Consider the following 24,494-nt stretch of genomic DNA (forward strand, 5'->3'; position numbering starts at 1 on the left):
TGCACAATGCCCAACACTGGCCACTACAAGACCTGCTGTAATTTATGCTGTTTGGTGTGTTTAGTGTCAGGACTAACATGGAGCCGTTGTTGCGATGCCCTAATAAATATCTGCAGGGGTGACTGTGGTTGCCCCAGCCCCGGTAACTGAGGGAATGTCTGTCTGAGACGAAACATTCAAGAGGGGTGAAAAGTTCAAAGAGGAAAGTCAGTTACTGTACGAGAAGCATTTCCATAGAAATGTCCAGTTGTTCCTTCTCATTTTTTGTTAGTCAATCTCTTCTTTTTATCGTTGCGGCTTGGTTTCGTTCTCTCAGGTTTGGAAACATTAAACGGCGGATTCATGTCTTCAGTGTAATGAGGAAGGAGCGAACAGCAGAATCCTAATGATTTTCACTGACTGATCATCAGCCAAGACAAAGCCACAACCAGACTCTGAAACTGCACTAATCTGCCAAACTATGTTTGTGCGCATTTATGTTTGTTTATGCGTGTGCATGTCAGTTGTGATTCGCACTGTGTAGAAGAATCTGAGGGATACAAATTTAAATTATATGGGAATCATACCTAACACAACACATAGCAAGTCCAGTGTACAGTGAAAATTTTGCCAAAAAAATCCAGCCAGGTGCTCCGCTTAGAAGACAAGAGACTGTTGTGCTTCAGACGCTGCAGTGTTTTTAACAACTAAATGTTTGTTAAATTAAACGAAAACTAATTTAACAACAAAACTAATATACAACAATATAATGACCATAAAATATCTAAAACTAAAAATAGAATAAAAACAATTGTAGTAAAAAAAAAACAACTAACATAAAATAAAATAAAAAGGATCTCTATTTAATTATATATATATGGCATGAAAATGCCTCTAGATATCAAGATAGTGAGAAAGTCCTGAAAATGTTCATGTTAAACATATGAAATGTTTTTGGTATCATTGCGCATCAACTTTGGCAGCCCTAAAATACTGAAACTAAATACTTATTGAAAGGGCAAATAAAAATAAAATAAACATGTAATTCTTAAGAGTATGAAAAAACTGACAAAGAACTTGTCATACTCAAAGGTGTCATTGCCTGGCATTAAGATAATAAAAGTAAAAAAAAATTCAGATGAATTCTAAAGAAATGTATTCTTTCTCAGTCACAACTGGTCTACACCCGCAAGATTGACTTTCTTGTCTGGCTGTCAAAAGACCAGAGGAACACCGTGACTAACAAATGAAGCCTTAAAAAAGGCAGTGAACAGAAAAAAAGAAAAAAAAATGCAGTAAAGAAATAGACTTTGCATTAGTGGGCCTCATTCCCTTCTGAACATAATGTTTCTCTTCGCTGAACTGAGAGACGAGGGGGAGCAAGCGCTATAAATTCAGTCACTCCTTCCTTGATACCACAATGGTGTGTATTCACAGAGAAAAGCAGTTAGTACTGTGACTGGCTTAGACTGACTCCAAATAGACAAAGACTGATGCTGAGAAACACACTGTTAGCAAGAATCACGGGCAAACACACAATAGGTATTAGAGAACACTGAAAATGATAATATATACTGTATATTCAAGACTAAAAACAAGCACACAAGTTTGTTTTATGCATATTATTTTATTGGAAAATATACACTGGACTTTGCACTGCAAGTCTCATGTCAAGTTACATAATCATATACTGTGTATCTAACCTATTGGTTTGTATTCTTTTGCTTATCCCAGGGTTCTCAACTAGACTTACTGTGACATTTCTGAGACATTTGGTACAATACTGATTCTTAGCTGCCTAAACAAGAACTAGCAGCTTTTTAAGATCATATTTGAGCCATTCAACTCTTTTGAGGAGGCCAAAATACTTTCAAAATAATATAAAAGGAGGACAATTGGTCCTGTGATCAGTGTTGGTGTGCCCGTATGATGAACACCTGTCACTCAAACCCTGAGCTAAACAAAGTCGTCAAGCTGAATGGAATTTTGTCCCTGGCATCGACATACCCTTTCATTTGAACAACGCCCCATAATACATTTCCAAAGAAAGCTTGGCACCTTTTCATACACTTTTCTCAGTTCATCACAAACATTCCAAGTCCCATGTGCTTACTTTCCAAGTATAATAACACTTTCCTGCATTCTGAAATACACTACTAGCCAGTGATATATCCGATATATCCTATATATATATATATATATATATATATATATATATATATATATATATATATATATATATATATATATATATATATATATATATATAAAATCTTTTTTAAATAAGTCCTTTATGCTCACCAAGGCTGCATTTATCTGATCGAAAATAAAGTAAAAAACTAAATATTATGCCAAATTTTTATTATGGCTATTTTACTATATTTTAAAAATGTAATTTATTCCTGTGATTGACAAAGCTGAATTTTCAGCATCATGACATCAAGTCTTCAGTCACATGATCCTTCAGAAATCAGTCTAATATGATGATTTACTGCTCTAGAAACATTACTTGTCATTATCAATGTTGAAAACAGATGTGCAGTTTAATTTTTTTGTGTGGAAACCATGATAAAAAATTTTTTACTGTCACTTTTGATCAATTTAACGCATCCTTGCTGAGAAAAGTATTAACATTTTACAAAAATCTTACTGACCCCAAACTTTGAAAGTTAGTGTATATCAACCTTTAAACCATTCTTTTTTTTTTTCTTAACATAAAAAAAATCTTTCTTTTACACCTCTTATTTTTCTTTCCAACACTGCAACTCTGAATACTTAAAGGTAAATGCATCTCTGTGCAAGTCATTCCTAAGTGGCAGCAAATGTGAAATTTTGTGTATACATGTATTTCTGAGAATGATTCAAAGCACTGGTCACTTCCTGTAACAACCTGCATTAAAATCCTGTCTGCATGAGATTCTCTCCAATATCCTCAGGGAAAAAGCAGACGGATAAACAGAAATAGACACACACACACACACAAACACAATAAACACTTAAAAAAACGAGAGTACAGAGGACTTGTGACTTGCACAGATCAGGTGCGGCATAAATCGCCAGAGCTCAATTTCCAGCCAGAAATAAACATGTAAAATCATGTTGTAGTCTCTGCAAAACCAGCTGCTTTTACAATTCTTGTTTCTAACTCATCTTCTGTTCCTATTAGCACAACTCGGTTCAGACAGAGTCACTATATAAAAATAGATTTATACATAAACATATATACTCGTATATAAAAATGGCTGAACAATGGGATATAAATAAAAGTGAAAAAGGCTTCACATTCTGTGTAACAAACGAACAATTTGGTAAATTCAACATTCATTTAATAAAAGTGCATCTGATCCAAATGAGTCCGATATACTGCCATACGACACTTAAGGCACTTTCTTAATACGTTTTCTTTGGCTGGGCTGGAGAGAAAACTAATATACATCTTAATGTGCTCTCAATACCTCACCACACCCTAAATAACCGATAAAATGCCTTACGAGATTCCCAATTTGACATCGCATCACTATGGGAAGACTATTAGTGAGATTAGCTGTATCTTAAAGACTGTACTGCTGCTCTCTACAGGACACCAAAAGGCACTACGGTGGTACAAAACTACGCATTACGCTTCGTCCAAAGAACCTCTTCACTGTAACCTCACGCCCTGACCCTCAAGTCAAAAAAGAGAGAAAGCTGCTTTCTGTAACAGACTAAACGCTACTTACAAACGACAAATCAAGGAAGTGCAATTCTATAAAGATTAATCAAAATATAAGATTAACCGCAAATTCAAAGCGTTCGAGACTGACGTGCGCAAGACCCTCATTTGTCGAAGGCAGAAACAAACCGAGACACAATTGTTACGCTCCCTTTAACACTAAGGGCCTGTAGTCAACAACAGGCGCACATGGAGATCCAGGGAAACTGGCACGTAAAGCTTTGGCTTCACAACTGTTGTGGACTGTATGAAACATTCATTACTAGGAGACATTCTTGATGTCTGAAAACCTCATTCAAGGAGATTCAGACCCTGTTGGCTTCAGAAGGCACATTTGGCAGTTGTTGTAATAAGTTCTGTACTAAGTAAAGCTGTAAACAGCTCAAACAGTATCATGTTTGTTTCATCTGCTCTTACACCATCAACCTGTTTATTCCTGAACTAAAGAGTGTATGCAGCACGAAAGTCCTGTAGCGCCCCCTGGTGTCACAAAGACACCACATTTTAAACTGATAGAGTATAAACCAGTTTTGTGACCTAATCCAGGCAACAGCTGATTGGGTGCTGGCAGGTCACATGCTCTGGAAACATAGATTGCCTTTGAAACGGAGTTTATCACACTCTTAGATGTTTTTGAACAGGGAAACTAACAAGTTGAAGCAGTTGGATGGACAGTGGGCCTCTTCAGCACAAGATCTGTGAGAAGGGATGTCTGAGCAGCTCCTCCGCACTCGGCCGGTATTTGGCCTCCACGAAGATGCAGCGTAGGAAGTCCCGCGTGTGCTCGGAGATGTGGGAGGGCAGCTGGGGATTGGTGGGCTGAGTGGCGATCTTAAATATGGCCGCCATGGCCTCATATTCAGCCCAAGGGGGCTTTTCTGTCAACATCTCCACCACAGTGCAGCCAAGACTCCTGTTCAAACAACATACAGTTTAAGATTAATGACCCGTTAGGTCACATGATATTTTATATTTTACACGCCACATGTTTTCAAGTGCCGTCTGTTAATTTTTCAGTAAAGTTATAGATTCCAGATGTTTCAGATTATAGTTCCAGGTGTTTATCTCATACATTTTGATTGATTTTTGGCAATTATCTTTTTAATTTAGCTTCAAGTTAATTTATTAAACATTTTATGGATGTTTATAGACATTTTGTAATTGCAAAATAAGATGAAAATACTGATCAAGAATGTTTTTTGTTTTTTTTATAGTGTTATAAGCTAGTGGCCTACATGGAGACCCAGACAACCACAAACTTTCCGAGCTGACTTTCAGCCAATCATAATGCTCCCCTGACCTGACGGGAGACTGTCCAATCAGTTTATGTCGGGGAATCCCTAAGCAGCAACTAAGCCACTCCCACTGAATGAGAATATGTGCAGTTAGGTTTAAAAACAGGCCTGTTCTTTTTCTCCAATTTTAAAAAGCTTTTCTTTGGCATGTTTAAAATAGGTTCTTAATATTTAGAGAATGTTGCTTTTTTTTTTTTTTTAACTCTCCGCAACACAGATCACAATCATGTCTGTTTAATAAACAATTTACAGTAAAAATCGACTAGATGAGCTCATCTAAATGGTGCAAATTTGTTGCCGTTTATATTACTGCAAGCATCACACTAACATTGACTTCCATAAATCCCAGCTGCTTTTCTCACTCTAGTAAAAATATGCAGCTGTAAGGTTCCCATGATTGAAGATGGAAAATGCTGTTCCAAAGCATATGCATGTGCTTCTCTCAATCTCAAAATCTCTGTCTTAAAATGTATTTAAGTTTTTTTTTATTTGTTTTTTTTTATTTACAAACAAAAAAAACAGCTCTCACCAAACGTCTGCCTTCCGGCCGTACCCCTCTCCGCTGATGACCTCTGGGCTCATCCAGTACGGCGTTCCGGTAACAGAACGGACCCCAGTGCTGGACATGCAGATGGTCTGAAGCCGCTTACTGGCGCCAAAATCTCCCAGCTTCACGTTTCCGGCTGAATCTCGCAGGATGTTGGCACCTGAATGCAACGGAGGAAGTGACCACGGAGAAAGATAGATATTAGATATTTTATAAATTGGCTATATTCAGGGTTTGTAATGAAATTTCACACTCACCGGGCAATTTGGCTACAAAACTTTTAAGTAACCGGCCATTCATAAATTAAAAAAAATAAACCAGATTAATTACGTCACAGCTTGTATATATTCTAAAATTTGGATTTCATACGTTCATTTCTTATTCAAACAAAATCCTGTCGTCCAGTCATCTCCTCCCTTCCTCTTTCATCCTCGTCACCAAAAATGTGTTTTAGGTGGACAGATCAATACAGTACAAAGAACATCAAAAAAAATGTAGGATGTTGGAAATTAACAATGTCTTTTCTGTTAACCAAATGCTTTTTAATCTACGCTATTGCTTCATTGCAAATGAACAAGAGCGCCATTATTTGTTGCATAGTGACGTGCATAGTCAAGTAAGCCAGATATGTGCAGATTCTGTGCAATACGCTGTATTTAATATATCATGATGACTCACAAGGTGAGTATTTGCGCTAAATCTGCGCAGATTTGGCTTACACAAAATTCCCCAGCAAAGAGAGTAAACATAATAAGTAACATGCCGAATTGGCTAGTGTTTTGACAGCGTTACGCCACAGTTGATTTTTACCCGCATTTAGCGGGTTGGTGGATGTTAATTTCAAACCCTGGCTATATTATAGATTTACAAGCTGTACTATGTGATCTAAAAGTATTTGAATATGAAAACACACTTTTTACTCAGAAAACTCACTATTCAAATATTACGAATTTTCTACAGAATAAATTTCCCATTGGTCAGCAGTGCGAATTTACAAACAAATTGAACTTTGACATAGTACACTTGTTTCAAATAACTAATTGTTACAACAACAAAAAAAGTGATTGTTTTTGACTATGTGAGGTCTAATGCCAGGCTGTACCTTTGATGTCCCTGTGGACGATCATGTTGCTGTGCAGGTAGGACATGCCCTCCAGAATCTGTCTTGTATACTTGCGCGTCACATTCTCTGTCAAGGCCCCATAGGCCTTTAGCTGGTCTTTGACTGAACCCTGAGGGGTCAAAAACCACAGCACCAGTGAATCACACTGAACTCTACACCACAACCACAGTATTGCTAAACAGGTATGTGATGATGACACATTACAAACCTTAAGATAAAATAAAAAAATAGCATTAGAGTGATAATGAAAATGTAAATAAAAATTCTGTCATTAATTACTCATTCCAAACCTGTATGCTGTATGCTGTACCTGTATGCACCCCAAACCTTTTATACACTCACTTCCACACAAATATACACACACATATATACACATACATACATATATATATATATATATATATATATATACACACATATATATATATATATATACACACACATACATATATATATATATATATATATATATATATATATATATATATATATATATATATATATATATATATATATATATATATATATATATATATATATAGTGCAGAAGTCATGTGGATTCCTTTTTTTTGTTGTTATTTTTGGAGCATGACACCCTGTGATCTGTCATTTTATAAAAAAATATTCTTTCCATGAGTTCCATGGAAAAAATAACAGCACACAGGTTTGGAATGACATGAGGCAAATGGAATTACAGAATTGTACTTTTTTGCTATCTTTTCCCTTAACAAGTCTAATCATTGTTGCTTTCCCAATACTTGATGACTCTTTCAAACTCACCCCAGGCATATACTCCATGAAAATAGTGAGGGTCTTCTCACTGTGGTCTCTAAGGCAACCGTAGTACTGGACGATTCGTTCATGGTGCAGGTTCTTCAACAGCTGTATCTCACACTCTAAAGCGCTCACCTCCTGCAGAAAGGGGGACAAGAGTCATGACACGACCACAGCTGAGCCGAGCCAAGCGGCTGTGACCAGAGGAAGCATGAGTGAGATGACTGAGCATATAGGTGGAAGATCAACTGAAAAAATATAAAACCACAACACACTAAAGCCAAACAGTGGATAGGAAAGCACAAACATAATGGTAGCATTTAGTTTTTGATTGTGTGAGCGAGCATATGTGTGTTTGTGTCAAGTGAGGGCAAGATCGATGAGAAATGCGTTGTTAGACTACCCCACTTCCCCTCGACTCAAAACCCCCCTCTGCCCAACACACACAATCACACACAGATACAGGAAGCGACAGTGCATGTTTTTGCAATGGCAGACAGGAAAGGGTTTAAAGAGTGGGGGAAAAGTTTGAGAAAGAAAGATATAGACATAAATCAAGAGAAAAGAAAAAAATATGCTGATAATCTCAAAGAGAAAAAGAACAAAAAGAGAAAGAGAAAAGGCTAAATGAAATAAAATAAATATGTGTAGTGTACCTTACTGGTCTCTGGACTGGCAGGATCAAAATGAACCTGTTTTGCTGCAAGTTCTCTGCCTGTGTCCACATCATAGCACAGATAAACCCTTCCAAAAGCACCCTGGCCCAGCAACTTCCCCCTACGCCACGTCACTGGAGCTGTAGGAGCTGCACATGACGCATATAATGATAATCAATTGACAATTTCACACAAATACATACATCTTAAATACATCAAAGCAGTTGACAAATGCTTATAAACACTACTATAATGTACAACATCATAATCTACATCACACTCACACTTATGAGGGACTGGGCGGTCCTGTGGGCGGAGTCTGGCCTGAGTATCCACCAGCTGCCAGCTCCCCAAACTCTCCTCACTGCCGTTCAGCGATCGCCGTGATGGCACCAATGTGAACAAGTTTCCATGGGGACGACGGATCCGCGGAAACGTCCGGCGACCTGAGGAGCAGCATTATTTGTTTAAAATATGACATGAGAGGTCCTGGAGTGTGTGAGTACACTCACATTTTTGAAAGGCCTGAGGATATCGCACCTTCACTGTGGTCTTTATGATGCAGGGACACATGATACCTTCGAGGGTACGTCCCTCCCTTACCCACAATCTTATCATTTGCATGGTTTTCCCGGTCTAAAAGAGGAGAATGGGAAGAGGAGAATGGACAATTGGGTCAATGGAAGAGCAGATTTGTAAAACTTTATCAAATGATTTACTGATTGCAGCAGCATCTTTATTGAAACACACCAGCACAGTCCTGTCGGTTGTCAGGGTAACTCTTAACCCTGTGTGAACGAGGTTTCCTGAGTGAGGGGCTACGAAACAAGAGACACCAATCAATACAAAAATAATAGCTAAAGGTGTTTACTATTACAGTATCATTCAAATACATTTCCGATTGTATCTGTGTCCTCACCTGTCAGAGTTGCTGTCCAGTGACTGACAGCTGCCGGACACTGAGTTTTCTGCACTGCTCCAAGGATCCAGCACCTTCAAATACAGGTGAATTAGAAGTTAATTGGACTCAGATGGCAAACTAGATGATTAGGTGACATTATGTAATTTCTGCAGTGGTATATTTACTTGAAATCTCTCACAGAGCTTCTATGACAATTGTACAATGTGGCATTTATATGGGAACATCGCAAGGTAACCCTGACACCTTTTCTATACAGTATTTGAAATCTATGCTGTACATGTTGCTCTTTTTCAACACATACTGGCTGCAAAAATATGCAAGTTACCAATGTATATATGATTTTAGGGGAGTACAGTAATCGCAAAAGTTAGCATGTTACCAAATTACAAATTCCCATGATTTGATCATTCATTTCTGCTTTAGAGTGTAACATACAGCACTTATAGAAACTGACACGGCATATGGAGGATATATATAGATGTAACGTAATATAATATTATAGAATAGAACAGCATATATACTTTTATATAAGTACACTACTGTACAAAGTTTGGGGTCATGAATTTAAAAATAATAGTAATACATTTCTTCAGCAAAGAACACATTAAATGAAACAATAGTGACAATAAAGACATATACATACACACATGTAAATATTTCAAATAAATGCTGTTCTTCTGAACTTTATATTCATCAAAGAATCCTAAAAAATGTTTTCCACAACTGTTTTCAAACTTAGTATTAATACAAAATGTTTCTTGAGCATCAAATCTTCATATTAGAATGATTTCTGAAGGATCATGTGACACTGAAGACTGGAGTAATGATGCTGATGTCATTTTAAATTATAATAATGTTTCTCAAAATTACTGTCCAAACGTTTGAATGGTAGTGTATATAAAAAATAATTTATATATTAAAATAATTATGTATAATTCTTTATATATAAAAATGATCACAAAGCACTAAACCTGTTATAGTTTTAAAGCGCCTCATATACATATTTGCGCACGTGTCCTTGAACTCACACACTGGTCACTGGTTTCAGGTATGAACTCCCCCTCGCTATTGATGCTGGTGTAAGATCCCTGACGTGCGATTCGCTGTTGCCGCTCAGGAACGTAACCAGGGGGCGGAGAACTTCGCCCAGTATTCTGAGAGCCTAGGTAATGACAAGACAAAAGACATAAAATGTTAAAACTAATAATTTAACAACTGCAAGAAGATCTTTATCTGTCTTACTGTTAAAGTGGCAAACATATATCTCAGTTGGACTGTAAATGCTGTGATGTGAGATCGAGGGTGCACACATGCAACTATTTGTACTCACATCATGTTTAATTCACTGTTGTATTTTGGTTTCCTTTCAGTCAGTACAGTGATTTAGTGAGAGGGGAAAAACTACCATAATAATCTGAAAATCGACGACTTACAGTTCATACACGTTAATATTTATATTTTGATTTATATTTGCAAACGGTCAATAATGCCACAGTCAAATAAAGCATCTGTATAACTTTATTTCAGCTATGGCCTTCCTGTTAAGACTTACATGCTCATACAGGTTGCATGATGTAATCAGACAGTAGATTATTTCATGCTCACAGAAAATCAGAAATAAAAAAGTCCCATGCTACATGATACACTGTGACAAGGGCATGATCTAAAACAGCTGAGTCATGAGACTGAAGGAAAGTATAAACAAGTGTCTTTTTCTTCCAGTTACAGAGCCTCAAAGAGCTCACGCTTTTCTCCAGACGCCCTCACAAGCTGTAACAACCTCCCCTCCCCCCTAAAATACACACTCTCTCTCTACAACAGGCCACTGGCCCACCATGCTAATAATGTCTCGCAATCTGATTGGCTGGGATCCAGCAAGCCATTGTGGAGCAGCCAGTGATGGTGGACAGGAAAAGGAAGAGGACCCACTGCTCACAGAGGAAGTCAGAGAAACAACAGAGAGAGAGAGAGAGAGAGAGAGAGAGAGAGAGAGAGAGAGAGAGAGAGAGAAATGAAAGAGAAAGAGAAATGAAAGAGAATGAGAAAAAAAGACCAGAGCAAGAAGATTGATAAGAAAGGCAAAGTGATTTTTCAGTGTGTGAACTCACTGGTGGAGTGGTGGCGTCCTCTGGGTTCTGAGGACTGGTAGGCAGTGCTGACATCACCAGTGGACTGAGAGGTTTTGATGCGAACCTGCTTACTGACTGTGTGATGAGATGGAGAGGCCTGCACACACACGCACGCACACACACGGATGTGCATATTAAGCATTTAGAAAAAAAACTGTGTGTAGAAACAACATATTATGGGATTCTTACGTGTACTAATTGAGCTCTTTCTAGTGAGCAGAGATTTAATAATATGCTCTACACCATTTGTCTTCTTTCCAAATTGAACTGGTTGATATTAACATTTATTAATTGTAAGTCTCACATTGCTTTGTTCCTGTGTCAGCAGCATGATCTTGATGCTCTTCATGTTTGAGCTGCGGTCCAGTAGATCAATGGCTTTATCCAAGTCGCCCTGATCACGCAGGGGAATGGACAGCTGTGTGTACAAACAAATGCGCAAATACACGTAATACATACATTTAGTAGAGCTGCCTGATTAATAAAAGGAGCACTCGGTATTTTTCCGTTGCTTAAACATTTCAGAATAAGAAATTATCTTTTGGGGGGAAATTCTAAAGACTTACAGGAGTTACAGTGAATCAGTCTGATGAATCCTTTATACAAAATAATACACAAAATTCAATCAATCTACCCAAGAAATAGGACTAAAATAGTGGACATTAAATTACTGAGTATTTTTGCTAAGTGACCAGACATAAGCGAGTGTCAGTGAGTGCATCTGAATGTGAATCAATACCTCATTATTCATATAATGCAGGTCTAACTGCTGACCGAAGAATGTTTTGACTTTCTGCTGGACTTCCTCAAACTGCACAGGCCGCCCAAACATCAGAATCCTACACAAACATATATAAACACATACACACGCCATGCACACAGAGGGGGGGACATCAAACAGGAAGCTGAGATTTCTTTAGATGTGTAATCCGAGGCGGCAAGTCAAGTCAAACACACAGTCGGATCTGCAGAGTGCACACATTCCTGCGAGCACACCTAGCATAGCTGTGGTCTGTCCTGGCAGCCACAGACAAACCACAGTCCTTTCCCTTTCCACTGCGTTACCAGTCTGAGAGCTGAGAGAGAGCATGCCTGTGTGTATCTGTGTGTAATCTCTCAAAATCAAAACCCCAGTGTATTTGATCCTTACTTTTATTTTAACACAAACATGCATGCACATTCAAGTAGAAAAGAAACTTAAATTCACCTTCTTTCACCACAGAACTCAAACTTAATCCTGACATCCTCCTGAAGAGAACGAAAACGAGGTGAGGTCACATCAGGGTCATATAGGATTAGGAGTCACAAAGTCACTGTTTCAGCTGTATGTATGTGTATTACCATTCTGTTGGAAGAGTTGGCAGTGTTGACAGGTTTCGGTTTTGCCGTGTCGTAATTTGACGCCGGCTGGCGCCTGGTCATCTGCAGGGCCACCAGATCCTTCATAATTGAATGGAGGGCCTGTCTCTCATCTGGGGAGAAAGACAGAGATACAAATAAGCCGATAATTATTTTCATGTTATTGCAAAGACTTTAGATAGACAAAGACGGCACACTCATCTTAAAACAACATTTATGGGACAGATCATATTTTCATATTCATTTTGAGATTTGCTAAGGATTACATTTAACAGTGTTAATTACTTTTTGATCTAAATGTAAAAATAGGGGTAGGGCTAAACGATTAATCGCAATATACATGAAATCGCGCTTAAACCGATATGGCTTATGCCGATTATGAAATCTCAAAGGCTGCGATTATTTTTTATGCTCAGCTTGTCATTGATGTACGGCTCTGTAAACGCTGCTCCACCTGAAAGCACTGTGAGTTTGAGTCACTTATACCGTGCATTTGAAAAAGCAACACGCGTCAAACATCTTTCCAAACATGAGAAGCATTTATGAACCACTTGTCCAATAAAAAACAACATTAATAACATGCTTTTACTCCAAACTCACTTCATAACGACAGTTGAGCATCCTTCTGTGAGATGATGTGGCTTCTTACACAAAATAAGGAAGTCGTGTGTTTATTAGTCATGTTTAATCAATCAAAGCATTTCAATCTTCTGTTTATTCAGCTATAGCGATAGGGATTTCCTGGAATGATGTGTTATCGTACTTCTGCGGCGGGGCATATTTGGCGTGTCTGCCTGAGACGCCCTCTGGTGTTCAGATGGAGCAGCGTTTACTACCGATCAGCCGTGCTGCACTGACAAACTGCACATAAAATAATCGCAGCCTTTGGCAAATCGCGTGCGGTTTCATTGCGATTAATTGTGCAGCCCTAAATAGGGGAAATTATTATAAAATATTATCAGTCAATAAAGTAAAAAAATACCAACTGAGTTATAACCGATATGATATGCAGTGTTTCCCATTCATTTCCTAGACTCTGGCGGTCCACCACGGTCTAATCGTTCCCGCCAAGATTTTTTTTATTATTCTCTTAACATAAAAGGTCACTAACATTGCACCACTGCTTTGACAAAGTATCCACCAAACAAACTAAAATCAAAAGTGAAACCAATTTGTGGCTGACCCTTAACTGCGGTCCATCACTGTAATGAGTGTCCTTGAGTGGCTGAATACTTTACTTTAAACCAAACGAGATTATGTTGCAGAAACTATAAACTTGCTATACTGTTACAACACAGGTGCAGAAGAACTGAGAGGATGTTCTGCTCTCCTTTGTGAATAAACACTCACAGTCAGACGACTAGACCTGCGTCAATGCAGAGAAGTCTGAGAGAGGGAGATGACTGTGTTTTTGAGATCTCTGTTCTCATGTTTGATGTAAGAATGAGCTGAGTCTTGGCTAAGCTCACTCAGGGAAAATATTTGCAGTGTGTTCTTTGGATGGACTTCACACACCTCCTGAGAGGGAGAGAAACAGAGAAGCCTCGTCTACCCACTAATACTGGGAAACCTGTGTTAGAACATGGCAGATCAACCCATGCAACAGACACAACCACTCAACTGTTGAATATCTGTGTGTTCATGTGACCACTGAGAACATAAACATCACTGTCTGTCTCCATGTTTCCCTCTGTCTCCATTTAAACATCTCCCAACATCCTTTTAATTCCAGACGTCAGTTGTTTCCAGATCAACAGCAACTTGTCTGTCATTTAGGAAGGCCCTGATATACTCACAGCAAATTTATTTTTCGTTCTTCGCTCTTAGAGGTAAAGAGAAGTTTGAAAAACCTTTTCAGCGGTATAGTGTTAGCGAACATTCCAATGCCATTCAGTTAGATGAATATGTAAATATGTGCTGCACACTTTCCTCTCAACAACAAAATAAACAACAAAAATGAGAGGTGAGAAATCAGCAATTTATATAGCACTTTGTACAATTGATTGCTCTGAAGCAAGCAGCTTTACAGTATTAAAAATGATAAAGTGTCGCTTTCAATTAGAAGTACTTGTACAAGAACTTTTACAACTTGCCATACACTAATATATATATACATACATAATTTACAAAGTAAGTTTGGGGTCAGTAAGATTTTTTCAAGGAACTTAATACTTTTATTTATTTAATCACATAAACAATGCACCACAGTTTCCACAAAAATATTAAGCAACAACTGTGTTGAGCTCCAAATCATCATATTTTAATGATTTCTGAGGGATCATGTTACACTGAAAAGTAATGATGCTAAAAATTCAGCTTTCCTTCACTGGAATAAATTACATTTTAAAATACATTAAAATAGAAAACATTACCTGTAATCTTAATATTTGACAATATGAATGTTTCTACTGTATTTCTGACTAAAATGCAATGTTGATTAAAATAGGATGGAGACTTTCAAAAACATTCTGTTCAACTGTTCAAAAGTTTGGGGTCAGTAAGATTTTGTGTCAGTAACACTTCAATGAGTGAGAGGCACTTAAACATCTAGCTAAGCTTTATTTTTTAACTTTATCTTTGTATCTTTATATTTTTAATTTTCTCTATCATTTGAGCTCAAGCAATAATTGAAGACCTGTTGAGGATCCCTGATATATGATAAAAAACATGAGGACTCACTCATTTTGTCGGTATGAATGTGTGTGCTATTGATTGAAGTTCAGGTTTGAAGGTCCTCACACACCCTTTCCTCTAGTGTCACCCATCAATGGCCTAGAAATGGAACAATATTCAGGTTATACAGAAACTCCTGATAAAATGAGTCATCAGCTGTAACTTAACTACCTACCAAAACAAATGTAATCTGAGCCAAACAATGATATCAGTCAACAGCACAACAACACCACTGACAATTACAAATGCTGATGGACATACACTTGTTAATGCTGATGGTGAGGAATAACAGTTGCAACATCTCATAATGCAGGCTACATCAAACTGAGTAGCGCATCACTGAGAAACGTCCTGCTCAAGTATTCCTTGCGATGGAGGTTCAGGTTGGATAACTAGTTCTCAATGTTTCATCATCTGACTCGCGATCAGATTGACTGATATGGTAAAATTGAACCCATACTGTCTTTACAGTGTGTACAATCGCTGGGCTGTAGGAAGCCTACAGAGTTGAAATTCAGTTATGGTAATTGCCGTTTCTTTCCCATATGTGCTGTAAGCAGTAGACCAGTCACAACAGACTGAGCCATCTGGCCAATCAGAGCAAAATAGGCTCATAGAAAGAAGGGATTTAGAAAGACTGAATCTTCGGACTGCTTTGGACGAGTCATTTGAGAATCATTGATGTGCAATGTATGTTATGCGAAAATAAAGTTTTTTGGTGTTTTTTTTTTTACCTTTGATGCATGTAAACCTGTTGTAGGAGACCTCCAAACAAATTAGGAACCTTTAAAATAGCATTATAGGGGCACTTTAAATTTTACTGATGCTAGATGCTCAAAAAACCCCATCCAAAATGCAGGAAAACTGAATGTGGAATGTTTTACATATGTGACGGGATGGTGAGAGTATATGCTGTGCATGCATGTTAGTGCACGTGAGACCTGAAGGACTGTAACATGATCCTCTGCTGGCACAGAGCAACCAAGGCACAAACCTTCCAGCCGAGGGGAAATGAGCAGAGGGAAATATTTACCATTTAAAAATTGCCAGATTTCAGCTCCACAGGCTTGATTCCAGCCATAAAAGTCCCATTCAACAATGCCATACTCCCTATAAACGCTATCACTGTAATATTTTCAAATTTCATTTGCCCATGAATACAGGTGGCTCACATTAAGAAAAAGAATCTGAATCAAAGTGGCTGTACTGTACATTGGATGTTCTGTATTTTAACTGAGGTTTTGTCTTATTTTTCAAGGTTAACAATGTTACAAATCATTTGGTGCATTACAATATTGTTGACCATGTACTGGGAAAAATTTGCTAATTTTTATAAATAAAGAAAATCTTACCTTGTATCCTTTTGATGTCCTTCAAAGATGTTATCGGTTCTTTCTGGAAGAAGAAAAAATTGCTTTACCACAAAGGTGTCCAAATTATAGTTTCACATAATATGTTACCCATTTCTCTGAAGAAATCCATTTAACCACAGCTAACCTCTGTGTTATGCATGGAATCTGTAGTGTCAGTATTCATTTACCAAACAGTATGATTTTTTTTTAGCTTATTTTTTTCTGTATAAAAATGTTCGAGCACATTTCAGTATTCATCTCTAGTATATTCCACAGACAATAGCAGTGTTAATTCTGCTGTTATAATTAGAATTGGGTAAATTATAACTGTGAATAGGAGTTTTGCATTGACTGTGATGCAATAAAAAGGTCATGTACCACTATGTCAAGAAATTAATTTTGATTGAGTTGTCCTTGCAGGTTGCATGCAAAAACGAATGTATGTTGTGACCAGCGTAGTCAGATTCATGAACAAATGAAAGATTCATTAATTCAAAATCAAAAACAAACTGAAACCAGTGTAGCCCAGTTACTCAAAACATTATTCTTATGAGTTGGCTCTTTTAATAAACATTTGAAAAAGACTAAATTAATCAAACTGCCTTTACCTTAGATCATTTACAGCATTAGCCTAGAGTAAATTTCATATGCAACTTTCATATTCAAGTAAAATTTATACCATACGTTATACGTTAAATTTGTACTAAATTATACAGTTATATTAACTGAAATATACACAAATGAATCAGAATTAAAATCTAATAATTGAATCAGATGGAAATCAGAAAAGACTCAGGAAATCTGTATCAATGCTCAAGCCTTAGTTAATTCAGTTATTTTCATTAAATACAACACTAAAGACATGCAAAAATGCCATATCAAATCTATACAATGTAAAGGAAATTTTACATCCTGAAGAACTCAAACCAGGTGAGCTGTTGAGGGGCAAACCGGCCAATGGTTGCACTAGAAAGTCAGCAAAATCTCATTAGAACGCTTCCATCAGCATATCCTGACCTTCAACAATGAAGCGCTGGATAGGACTGCATCATTCCTAATGTGCTTCACTGCCAGACTTCATTTGACCTGCAACTCTTTAGATCCAATTACAGCGGCCTGAAGAAGAGAGGACTAACTGAACATTGCTAAAAATTGCTCATCCTTCCATATTTATGGTCAATGCTGAAATTATTAACCAAATGGATGAGGTAAGGAACATGTGCGCATATGCATGCGTTTGTTTCAGCGCCTCCAGTCATGCAACTTCAACTGAACCGAGAGAAATTACAGAGGTCATTAATTTGCACTCATTTAGTCAAATATGGGTGGCACCAGGTGGCCTGACCGACTGAACCTATGAACACACGCAACGAGCAGCGAATGCATGCGGCTTCATCTGAGATTACGCTATATATACACACATGCAAGTCTAAGTTAAACAGACCCTCACCAGGAACATCATCTCAGTTTCCTACCTGACTTTAGATCCCACTTCTGTCTTTTCTTCCTTTCCAATTAAACCAATTTCACCTCCTTCTCTATTTAAATTAGAGGAAAAATCTAAAGTCTGAACTCCAAGATGTAATATTTTCGAGTGGGTTAAAAAATAAGGCAGAGATTCATAACACCAATTAGAATTTTTATTTATTTATTTTTTTAGATAGATGATATTTTCAAATGGGTTACATTTATTAATAAAAACAATACTGTGCAAAAGTCTTAGGCATGTTAATGTTAAAATGCTGTAAAGTGAGAATGCTTTCAAAAATAAAATCACAAATTGAATTTATTTATGATTTACCTTCTATTAACTAATTCAAATCAATATATGGTGTAACAACCTTTTGCGTTTAAAACGGCTTTTGTCCAGGTACGCATAGTTTTTCACAGATGGACTCGATGATGGTGAGATCAGATCATCCTGGCTGTTGTCAGACTCCTTGTGCATACAGAAATCTCACTGGATTATTACAATTAATGGCAAAGAGAATGTTTGGAAATGTAAACTGATTTCCTACTGACACACTACAGCAAAATATATAAATAGCTGACTTAAAACCTTTTGGGGGGGGGGGGGGGGATTAACATGCCTAAGACTTTTGGACAGTACTGTACATTATTAAAATAAAAAGTTGTATTTGTTAACATTAGTTAATGCACTGTGAACTAACACGAACAAACAATGAACAGCTGGATTTTTGTTAATTAACATTAATAAAGATTAATAAATATTGTTACAAATGTATTGCCCATTGTTACTTAATACATTAACTAATGTTAACAAATGAGACCTTAATGTAAAGTGCTTGAGGCATCTGTTGTGACAACATGCCTGGACACTTGTTCTAGGGGAACTGCTGCCCACAGAAATGCAAGGTCTTAATGAGAGCGAGCGAGCGAATGAGACGGAGTGAATGAGACGTGAGTGAGAGGAGGCAGGTGTGTCACTTCGCCGTCGGAGAGAAGAGAGCGAGAACTTGCAGGACCGCACTGGCAGGATCGCAATTTTTGCATGCAGGACAGGAGCATCCTGCCACTAAGGCAAACTGGACCCCACTGAACCTGGGAGGATGCCGGGCAAACTGAATCGCATAGCCAAGTTTGATCATTTGAATGACCCAGCAAGATGGGCTGGTAAGCCAGGAATATTTTCCTATCAAAAATATGTTTTTTCTTTCTTTCTTTTTCTTTCAGATACTGCGAATTTTCTCAACTTGGATGGATATTAGCTACTGACCAAGCACCCAAAAACTGCTGCTTCTGTCTTCTGTTGAAACCTTAAAATGGTTCATGGAGCAAAAAGTTATAGAGAACCCCTGAATTAAGGTTTGTAAAACTTTTTCCTTATTGAAACTCTAATCCCCTCTCTGACTCATTTTCCTTCTCTCCTGCTCTTAATTACCTTGTGGTAAGTATGCATGGAATCTGGAAAAGGGAGAAGGCTACCCATGGGCCCTGTCAGCTGGCCTGGGCCTGCATTGTTATGCTTGTATCCCTTTTCCAGTACTCGCCAGAATCTCAACAATTTTCTCTTACCATTCCCGCCTCCAACCACCTCCCGCCTGAATTTCGGCTGTTTAGTCTGTGGCTGGTTTTCTCAGCCGTGGTGCTGAGGCTGTTGGCTTTTGCTCATGGAGGGGCTTACAGTACAAATCCCCTCTAGGGTTCCCAACACTTTGGAGTGGCTAGACTAAAACTGTTCCTGTCAGCTCTGGGGTAGAGATGAAAAGTTGTTCTAGATGGTGGAAAAGACAATGTTTTATCACTAGGTCATGAACTGGCTAAAACCCGATATTACATCAAACATAAACAGATCTGACACCATCTGTGTAAAGTTGTGCAAAGTTGTGATGCAAAGGCACACTGACACTCAAAACCTGTGAAGGATTTTCTCAACACAAGCAAAGCTCAAAAATCACATTCACAAACGTATTAAATGCACCTAAACAGGAATGACTCTTTGCTGATTGTCAGTTCTGTACCATGCTGCTATTATCTTCTTGTATCTACTGTAAACAAATGTCTGATTTAAAGCTGCTTTGGTCTCTGAGCCCTTTCTTTATGAGGCAATTCCTAAACTTCTACATTTCTAAAATGTAGACCAGTGTACTTGTAGAAATGTTAACTGATATGTGTGTAATTTATGGTTTCTTCATTTATAACAGGGATTCCAGACAAGCTCCCCAGGGTAATCAGCATTGGAAATATTTCATTTTTATATAATGATTTATTCATTAGCGGTCAACTGATACAGGTTTTCAGTGGCCAATGCTGATATCTTGAATCAAGCTAATCAATAAAATGCTGATACATATAGGCCTATAATACAATTCAATGGTAGCAAATAAGTTGTACACAAACTTGCTTGATAAACAAAAAAAGGTAGCCTACACAATGTGTGTGCATGTATAGTTCAAGTTCATTTAAGTTGTCAGTCACATGTGGAGCTCACAAATTTGGGAGATGAACACATTAATCGGTCAAGTGGACATGGTCTATTTATCGAACTAAAAAAATCTAAATGATTAATCTCCATTTTTTGTACAAACATTTTATCAATTAGTTTTGGGCAACGTTCACATAGCAGCAGAATACGGTTGTCAGTCCTGTATTTAAGTCCTTAATACGGTTATGTTCAGACAGACACAGTACAGTTATTTACAGATGTGACAACAACCACATTCTAGAACCGAACTCACACCCGCAAATTTTCAGGACTCAGAACCGCACTCTAGGAAAACCAGCGTAGTGAGAACAAAATCGTACTGGACAACTAGTTGTCTGTCACATCATACAGTGAGAGAGAGCCGCTCTGCACTGCACAAACAAGCATCTACACTGCGTTGGGTTTTTGTGTGTGGTTTCGGTAACTTCCAGCAACGGTGATATAAGCTGTGTGTCATCTGAAGGTTAAAGATACGATCACTTCTCCACCAGAGCTTCTCCTGTCAGTTTTGTGTTTATAAAATATATAAAAAGCTGCTGTCAGTTAATGAAGATTTGATGTATGAACTTGCAGCATGACTGGACTCTTGTTGTGTTAAAAGTAAGATTTTTAGTTTTTTGGATGTCGCCATCTTTGATATTACTTTGGTCACGGTCACTATTGTTACTGGTTAGAGTATAGGGGCCAGTATAGAGTCAGGCCCAGTGGTGGCCATCAGGAGTATCTGGAGAATTCCCAGTGGGCCGCTCATCAATTGGGCCGGTAGGGCCACTTTGACAAACGCAGGTCTCTACTCTCTACAGGTCTCACAGGTCTTTCAATGAGCAAGGAAATCGTCATATCGCAGGCAGTTCTAGTAGTGACAATGGTATGCAAGTTGTCTTCGTACACCTGAAAATGACTTGTGCATGCACAGCTCTTTGTTTTGGTTATAAATGTTATAAATATTATTAAATGGCAAACCTGTGCACGCAGTAAGACGGGCCACGTGAATTCTCCCCGCATTCTCTACTATTGCTTGACTGATAATGAACTAACTAACACTGCAGACAGTATCCGAGACACTATTGTAAGTTAGCTAATGAATCAAAATAAATGTGCTTACTGCTTAGTAAATGTTTTCCCACTATCGGTTACTTTTTTTTGTTTGACATGGCTTCAATAATATTGTCAGAGCTAAATTATATAACAATTGCAATGTACAGCATAATTTAAAGCAAAATGAACAATTTCTGGTTGTGTCGATGACCCCGTCATTAAACCTTACTGATGTTGCTGTGGGGTCCACAAGACAAAAAAAAGGTTGGGAAACACTGACCTTGAGCACGGATTCCCTACTGTAAAATACCAACAATTTGAGCATGTCATGCATCTGATCGAGTTAATACAAGAACATATAGGCAAGTTAAAATAGAAAACTTATGGAAACCAAGTTATGACTTATTACCAAACATCAAAAAATAATTTGTAATTCCATTTTCATGCAATATCATATTTTCCCATTTCAAATCAAGCACATGCGCATGAAGACCTCCATGTAAGTCCGTGGAAAATAATATTCGTTTTTCTACACGATTTCCAGCACTAGTGAATCAGTTTACACCTGCTGTTCGTCACACATTGTGTGCATATTCAGTGCATATTTTATGAATGACACGAGAGAAAAAAACATGGACATGTCAGTTTCATTAGTCAAGACTGTCATCCACCCAAAATACAATATCAAAACCTGCAGCTAAGTTGTATACTGCATTAATAGCAAGAGTATCAATGAACCCCAAGTTAAAATACTCACCTGAGCTTGGGGTGAATTGCACGAGGTTGAAGAGGAACTCTTCACCCAGTCACTTTCTGTCCTGTCTTCGGAAACTCGATGTAAATGTAAAACGTAATAGCAACAGTTAATGTAATATGACTGTCCACAGATTTCCAGGCCACTGCCATTGCTAACGCGCTTTCAGGCGCGCGGACCCCTGAGGGTCTCCCATTTCATCCATAAAACTTATTCCTCAGACCAGTCAAGCGAAGAGACCTCTTTAATACACAAAAATACGTAATCTCCAGTTTATGCTGAGAGAAAGTAACAGTTAGCAGTTTAGTGACTACGAATAAAGCATGGACGTTTCATGAAGCGACATATCTTTATAGCTTTGTGAAGAAGACATAACGTTAACTACTGCATGGAGAGTTCAAAATAAATCTAAATAATAAGCGCCACGTCCAAAAGCTAAAGCAAGAATGTCTCGTAACAACACTAATGGTGCAGATATAAGCGAGTTGCGTACATAAAATCCATTTGTATTAGCAGACTGGAGGAAAAGAAAGGATTTCCGTAATTCTGATGGCTTCTTTTCCTGCTAGGTTTGCAAATTTTTTCCCCTCCGTTGTTGTGTCTGGCCAGCTCACTGAACGAACGAACGTAGTTTTCACTTTTCTAGTGAAAGGCGAATCGATAATAACAGTCCGTAAATGTTCGTTAATCCTGCGCGCAACAACTTTGTAAAGCCAAATAAACCAGAAAATGAGCCCTCAGCTCGATGATTGGACAATCTCCGCATTATTATGCGACAAATGATTATGAATGAAGGCATGTGACAGTGAAAGCAGCATTCATGTATCCACTTTACCGAAGGAAAAGCGAAAACCGTATGAGGATAACTGCACAGGAAAACCACTGTCGAAGATCTGGACAAAAGAGCGTGCGCGTTACAGTCAGCGGCGGCTACTTGAACTTCGAGAACAAATTCCCTTTTCCGTTGATGACGGTTAAAACTCAGCGAAAGTTAAAACTCCGCGAAAGTGCGAGAAATACGCTCCCCGAGGGCCGTTCAAGCGCTTTTGGTGAGATTAAGCGTGAGATGAGATTTTTAGGCGACATTAGTCCAAGCATTCTCGTGATGTTGAGGATGATAAACAGCAGATGCTAGAATGAATCTTTAGCGCAGTGAGTTTCCTGACAGCGAAAAAGCAGTTCGTCACCGGAACACATAAGCTCGCTTCCTTTAAAACCAGCCCAAAGTTCGTCATGTTAATGCCCGTGCATGGATAAAATGGCTTTCACGGTTTTTTGTTTTTTTTTACTCGTCGTCGGTGGAAAAATGCATTGTATAACGTTTGTAATTTCCATAACACGTTCAAGATGACAACTGTGTTTAAGCACACGGACTTTATTGTACGCTCGGGGGCGCGCTTTTCCTCTCTTTGGTTCTTGTTTGGTGACGTAACGCGCACACGCACAGCGTCACTGCCGCGCACACGTTTATGAGGTAAGATTCAGACGTGAACTTTTTCAAAGGGCGGTGCTGTGTTTAGGTGAATAACGTGATGCATTAAACAAATGCACAACATAACCTTTCACACTATTGTCATCCAGACAATCATTTTCAGCAAAAATGCCTTACCGTGATTTGTTTTTGGATTTGTATCTGGGACCAGGATTTATTTACAATATTAACGATACTTTAAAATAGACATTTCAAATGAAAACGCTGATAATTGTGTGAATAAAAGGTACAGTAATCTCATCTTTATTTCCCTCTGCTTTATGTTATACATGCTGTTATTTGTTTTACTGTCTTTGTATTTTAAAAGTTTTTTATATTTATATAAAAACTAACTTTTTAATATATCGTTTTAAAAGTATTAAACACAATGCTTTTATTTATAAAGATGCATTGAATTTTTTTTCATTCTTTATAAATAAATAAAAATGAGACTCAGGTCACGCACTTTAAAGGGATAGTTCACCCAAAAATGAAAATTCTGTCATCATTTACTCACCCTCAAGTTGTTCCAAACCTGTATGAGTTTCTTTGTTCTGCTGAACACAAAGGAAGATATTTGGAAGAATGTTTGTAACCAAACAGATCTTGGTCCCCATTGACTACCATAGTATATTTTTTTCCTACTATGGAAGTCAATGGGGACCGAGATCTGTTGATTACAAACATTCTTCCAAATATCTTCCTTTGTGTTCAGCAGAACAAAGAAACTCATACAGGTTTGGAACAACTTGAGGGTGAGTAAA

General features: G+C 37.9%; 1 protein-coding gene across 1 annotated transcript; it reads right to left on the reverse strand.

The window, feature by feature from the left end:
• Positions 1-2,720: 2,720 nt before the first annotated feature.
• map3k3 (mitogen-activated protein kinase kinase kinase 3) lies at positions 2,721-23,643 on the reverse strand. Its single transcript, XM_084127787.1, has 18 exons — positions 22,263-23,643; positions 16,522-16,564; positions 15,176-15,268; positions 12,479-12,609; positions 12,345-12,385; positions 11,877-11,976; positions 11,442-11,555; positions 11,117-11,234; positions 10,037-10,170; positions 9,006-9,079; positions 8,837-8,904; positions 8,627-8,722; positions 8,371-8,532; positions 8,087-8,235; positions 7,437-7,568; positions 6,636-6,765; positions 5,516-5,693; positions 2,721-4,604 (listed from the first exon to the last, which is right to left on the reverse strand). The coding sequence occupies exons 3-18, from the start codon at positions 15,177-15,179 to the stop codon at positions 4,376-4,378; spliced, it is 1,860 nt and encodes a 619-aa protein (XP_083983913.1). The 5' UTR covers positions 15,180-15,268; positions 16,522-16,564; positions 22,263-23,643; the 3' UTR covers positions 2,721-4,375.
• Between the last annotated feature and the right edge of the window lie 851 nt (positions 23,644-24,494).

Source organism: Abramis brama, assembly GCF_963993115.1.
Source record: "Abramis brama genome assembly, chromosome: 1".
Taxonomy (NCBI): Eukaryota; Metazoa; Chordata; class Actinopteri; order Cypriniformes; family Leuciscidae; genus Abramis; species Abramis brama.

Coding starts and splice junctions, on each gene's coding strand:
- map3k3 (XM_084127787.1), bottom strand. Junction 11,977..12,344: donor GAGTTCTGTGGTGAAAGAAG/GTGAATTTAAGT, acceptor ATGTTTGTGTAG/GATTCTGATGTTTGGGCGGC. Junction 8,905..9,005: donor CTGGACAGCAACTCTGACAG/GTGAGGACACAG, acceptor CTTGTTTCGTAG/CCCCTCACTCAGGAAACCTC.